At 33.9% G+C, this 5889-nt stretch overlaps 1 protein-coding gene across 2 annotated transcripts in view; it reads right to left on the minus strand.

The window, feature by feature from the left end:
* Window positions 1-5829, minus strand: part of LOC107672055 (glutathione S-transferase kappa 1-like) — a 6890-nt gene extending 1061 nt beyond the window's left edge. The window contains exons 1-4 of one of the 2 annotated variants that reach the window (XM_016465157.1): window positions 5747-5829; window positions 5464-5579; window positions 5112-5228; window positions 4907-5000 (exon numbers count right to left, since the gene is read on the minus strand). In XM_016465157.1, the coding sequence (XP_016320643.1) occupies window positions 4907-5000; window positions 5112-5228; window positions 5464-5579; window positions 5747-5756 (337 nt within the window). In that variant the 5' untranslated portion in view covers window positions 5757-5829. Of the gene's footprint in view, window positions 1-4906; window positions 5001-5111; window positions 5229-5463; window positions 5610-5746 lie in introns of both variants that reach the window. The other variant, XM_016465149.1, reaches the window with a different exon arrangement.
* Window positions 5830-5889: the final 60 nt, after the last annotated feature.

Genomic DNA, 5889 nt, shown 5'->3' on the forward strand with positions numbered 1-5889 from the left:
CTTAAGTTGCAGCGCGTTGAGCTCTCTCGGCCACCGTAGAAACAGGCTTGAAGTTGAATACCTTTGTCAGAAAGGTCTGAAGGTCGAAACATAGGGACTCCAAAATATTCAGACAGCAGCGTCAGATCTGAGACTATGTATGTAAGCTTACTTGGGTTCATTCCAGCAGGCTGGTTACCTAGGAAAAGAACAAACTTGATAAGGGTTTCTGACTTCACCTATAAAAAAATACTAAGTGTATTTTACAAAATATATTTCAGCTGTAACAAGAGTAATGCTCCCAGTAAATTTTAATATACATTTAATTATATAAGACATACATTTACTGTCTGGAATATTTAAAAAGCTATGATCATCATTAATGTGACATGAATTTTTATTTTGTTTGTGATCATGTCATTACCTGAGCCGTATATGACTCCTGTTAAATATGCCGGTTTAAATTTGAGGTCGATGTTCCAAACATTTCTATAGCGACACAACACCTTAAAACACAAAATCAACACATGAGAACATCTTGAGCAGACTGTATTGCAATTAACTACTTTAAGGGCGAAAAACATTATACACCTCAAATGCCAGCCAGGAATAAGGAGAAACAACATCATAGAACAACTCGACCACTTTTCCAGAGCTGAACATCTGTAATGAAGAAGCATATCATTTATAACATTTACCAACATTAATAGGTCAGCATGAGAATAATTTAATTTTTCCGATGTAGGGGATGGTTCAGATTCTAGAGTGCATTTGATTGGGGAGGAAACATGATGAGAAGGATCATCTTGAATGATTATAATCATCAACATTGTTGATCTGTATTGTTGGTAGAGAGAGACATGACAGGCTGCTGTCACTTTAAGACCTACAGCTCTTGTACGCATTTGATTTTATGTATATGCTTTGTTACTTTGTATTCCTGTTGAAAAGTATACTTCTTTACTTGCCCGAAAATTGATGATAAATGCACTTTTAATTGGAGAAAATATGGAGTCATGTTACATGTGCACGTCCTAAAAGTGGAAACAAAATGGACCCCTGTGGGTCATGTGACCACTTTTTTTGCATTTTAATTGATTAGTATGAGTTCTCCTTCCGAGATAGCATTTATCAATGAAATGGGTCTCTCATTGTTTTAGGAAAAAAAACAACTAAAATAGGATATGCTGCCTGGAGGCAACACTATACCATAGAGGGTTAAAAAACTGTCAGATTATAATTAACATGACAATGATCACATTCATATAAAATACAGTACAACACTTTGATGAAAAGGGAGAAAAAAACGGTATGAGATCATCATATAAATAACTTGAAAGCTTCACATAGAGGTGTTTTGCTTTAATATTGTTTCAAATCAAGAAGTAACTCAATATTATTTTTCCTTTCTACTTTAATAACAAAAAAAGTTTCTATTAGCCCATTTTGTCTTTTCATATATTGTCCCATAATTAGACAGAAAATGATAATAAACGTGCCACTTTTGGTTGTAATCTACCAAAACAAAAATACATCTTTTTAAGAAAGATTAACTTTCATACCTAAAGATTTACAGAGTATGTCTTTCAATCTGTCCTGCTATAAATGCAGTTAAAAATGTGAAAATTTTCTTTCTTCGACCCACAGAAATAGTATAAGTGCTTTTACAGCAGATTATTTTGATAAAAGAATCTGGTGCAAATCCTGGGTAGGCATGTCCCAAACCTGCCCCCTTGGCTGAAATCAGAATGACATATGCTGCTTGTGCTATTTCTGTCATATATTTATACGAGTAGTTTGCAATAGTGTGATCTCAAATTCAGACAAATGATTACATGCTAAGAAAAGTGGAGCTTTAGACCCATACTTACACAGATTCAAAGGAATATTGCATAAATGTGTATAAATACATATTGCAAAGATAGAAAAGTAGTAAAGAATTGTTGAAATATGTCAGAGAAAATGGTAGTTTTTAACTGTTCTTTGCAGTTAAATGTAGAAACATATGAAAAAAATAAATATATGAAACTGCAATTTATTACACGTATACTGGAATGTGATTTCTTTAGGTGCTTGATATGAAATGGAAGGTAACTGTAAATGTCCTTGAATCTGGATTTCATAAAAGAGTGAGAATCCTGGCTAACATGCTGTGACTTTACCAGCTGCGTTTGGTTACATCATGGTTACAGTATTCCCAGTTAAAACAGTGGAATAATGTAATTTACATGCATATATGGAACTTACCCTTGGTGTTGTCCTCTACTCCTCTTTCAGGATCTAGTTCTTCTTCTGATTCTGTTTAATTGCGATGGTCAGATCAGTTTATGGTCTATTTCTGCCACCTACTAGACTGGAGTGTGAAGTGACAATGTTGGATACTATGAGATATTATCCAATCACACAATATTAATCTTTAGTGTAACACTGAAGACTAATAATCACTGCTGAAAATTCAGTTTTGCCATCACAGTAATAAATTGCTTTTTTTTTAATGTATTAAAATAAAAAATAATTTATTTTAAATTGCAATAATATTCCACATTACAGTTTTTACAGTATTTTTAATTAAATTAATGCAGCCTTGGTGAGCACAAAAAACTTTTGACATAATAGACATAATTGTATATAGACATAAATTTCAAGTCTCCATGGCTTTTTTACCCCTGTTTTGTATTCAGTATGTTTATATTGTAAGAGCAATGTGAATTTACACCATTTTTTAAATTTTATTTAGAAGTATAGAGGAGCAGTGATCACATTTTGGCTGTGGGTTTGGCAGGCTGAGGCCACACCCACTTCTCCCCTGTAACACAAAAGAAAGGCAACAATTGGACAATGAATAGTAAAATTAAATATATTTTTAATCACTGTAAGGAATATATATTACATTTCTACCACAATGACATTCAGGTAACAAAGACAAAGAGTGCAAAGACGCAAGCAAAGTGCACTGACTTTATGCTCCAGTGTTTCTTCATGTGACACTCTTCAGTTTGTCTTTGATTGGCTGAGAGTTGGAGAGAGTCAGAATTTCCTCCACCTCATTGGGTGAGAGACCTGCCTTTAATCCTGCCTGTGCAAAACAAAACTCTCTTAAGTCTGTTTTAATACAGTGGTGAAGTACAACAGAGGTTATCATTAAATTTTTTCATGTATATATGGCATAATATAGAACATGTAAATTAATTCTAACTAGCAATTTTACAATGTAGGTTCTGTATCTGACACCTCTTCATTTAAAAACAGCTCATCTTGGGTGTAGGATACCTCAGTGAGTGAGACAGGCTGGGTAATATCCTGATCAGTCCTCCAGATTCTTTTCCAGAGCTCTCTAGATACCCCCTCCACCAGCACATCTCCCTCTTTTTTCTTCTCTGCTACAGCTGTCACAAAACGCATTGCATTCAATGTGCCTACATGGAAAGATGGAAGATGAAAGAGAATAAAAGTGATTGTGACAGAAAGTGATTAAAAAAATTGCTCTTAAAAACAGTCCAACATTCTTTTTGTATATGACATAAAAATCCATATGTACGGCTTGCATTGTGCATCTGATCATGAGTGCCATAATAAACAACAGTTTGAATACCTTTCTCAAACATTGCCTCAAAAACATTTGAAGGTGGAGACAAATGGACCCCAAAGTACTTAGACAGCCGCTTCAGATCTGTGGTCATGTAATTAAACTTATTTGGGACCATTCCAGGGGGCCGGTTTCCTAAAAATAGAAGAAACTTGATAATATATGATCTTATCTATAGAAGCATGCTTTTATAACGCTTTAATTAATTACATGATTATTGCTCCCATGATAGCCATATCAGTTACTTTTGACCTGTTTCAGTAATGAATGCAACAAACACCACATTCGTTTTGGTATTTTAACTAGGTTGTCTGAAATTGTCAAGGATAATACTTTTTTGTTTAAAATATGTGAGATATTATGAAATGACCATGGAAATGGATGTTTTTTTTTTATGAAATTGTGTCCCGAAGTTCTTTAACATTTTCTTTTTACTCAAATTGTGTTACTACAACATTCAGTGAGAAATAACATGCATAACACATTCTGAGACTGATGTCTGCGAGTCTGTCTGTGTGTGTGTGTGTGTGTGTGTATGTATATTTTGGCAAATTCTTTGATTATTATCATGGTTAGCACTGGCAACCAATAAGGATTTAAATGGTTAAAATGCTAACAAGCCATAAATAAACCCATGATATAGCATGTGTGATCAAACAGACATGACCAAATCAATTTTTCTAACAAATCTTTGCTGTGAAGAAACACTGAGGAATAATTAGAATGCTTTCCATCATTTTGATAATAAGTAAACAAACAAATAAATATCAAGAAAGAACTATATTTAAATTAATTATTAGACTATATTAGAACATAAATTTTCATTTCACAAGTGTAATTTTTTATGCATAAATAACAAACACACTACCTACAAAGTAAATATGTAGCTTAATTTGATAGTTTAGTTATCAGTAACACAATAACTTAACGCATATGTTCCTCAACTCTGAGTATTAATAAACACGTTTCTCCGGACCCCTGCATGTCAGTTGTCCGTGATTTCAGTTTTTCACATTTTAAATCTGCAGTCAGTTTTCCCACATCCAGGTTATTGCAGTTCTAATATAGACTGCGACTGGAAAGTGATGTAGGCATAAATTATCACAGAATAATACATAACAAATCATGAATAACCTACGCTATAGATAAATGCTTTTTAAATAATTGTTTTGTTAATCATTTTTATCATGATTAATTGGAGTAGTCTTTCTAAAAATAAAAAGGAAAACATAAATTTGTTAATAGAATGTGTAAATTAACGTTAGTCATGACGTTAGTCAAACAAATTAATTACCAATCAATGAATCAGTCTACTGTAAATCCCTAGTCAATTGTAGTTACCAATGAAATAAGCCATGAGCTCAAATCTGTCAGAACCAAAGAAGACCTTCGCCTTCCCATTCACATGGCATACAATAAATGGAAAATCAAAGCACTGCAAAAATGGGGAAGAAATGTGTAAGGACATTTTATGATATTTTTTTAACACAAAGACATTTTGGTGAGAAAGACAGAGAGTGCAGAGATGCAAGCAAAAGGCACTGACTTTATGCTTCAGTGCTTCCTGTGTGACACTCTTCAGCTTGTCTCTGATTGGCTGAGATATGGAGAGGGTCAGAATTTCCTCCACAACATTGTCTGACAGACCTGCCTTTAATCCTGCCTGTGCAAAACAGAAAGCCATTTGAAAATACTATTAATTACCAGATGACAGTTTATTTTATTGTCTTCACTACAGATTTAGCATAGATAGATACGTCATTTTCCATCTTTGTGCTAAAATATGAAATTTCCTCACATGTATAAATGAATGGAATAATAATTTAAAGAATAAAATGAGTTCTAGTGATTTTTTTAATTCATCTTGATTTATTTTTTTTATCTCAGTTGTAGGACACCTCAGTGAGTGAGGCAGGCTGGGTAATGTCCTGATGAGTGCGCCACTTTCTCTTCCAAAGCTCCCTAGACACCCTTTCCACCAGCACGCCTCCCTCTTTTTCCTTCTCTGCTACAGCTGTCACAAAACGCATCGCATTCAAAGTGTCTATGAAGGCAATAGATAACAGGAGAAAAAAAAGAGAATAAAAGAGATGTGATTCACTTAGAAGCACAAGAATATAGTTTTTTATATTGTAACAACAATCTAATTGGACGAGTTAAGTGCCAAAGTTTAGTACTTACTTAAGTACATGCACTTGTCAGGGGAAAACCTGGGAACCTTAAGTACATGCACTTGTCAAGGGAAAATCTCAGTCTGGTCATAAGTACCATCTTAGAGAAACATACGGTGGCCGAGAGAGCTCAACGCGCTGCAACTTAAGAAA

Source organism: Sinocyclocheilus anshuiensis, unplaced genomic scaffold (assembly GCF_001515605.1).
Source record: "Sinocyclocheilus anshuiensis isolate Anshui unplaced genomic scaffold, SAMN03320099.WGS_v1.1 scaffold902, whole genome shotgun sequence".
In the NCBI taxonomy this organism is placed as follows: domain Eukaryota; kingdom Metazoa; phylum Chordata; class Actinopteri; order Cypriniformes; family Cyprinidae; genus Sinocyclocheilus; species Sinocyclocheilus anshuiensis.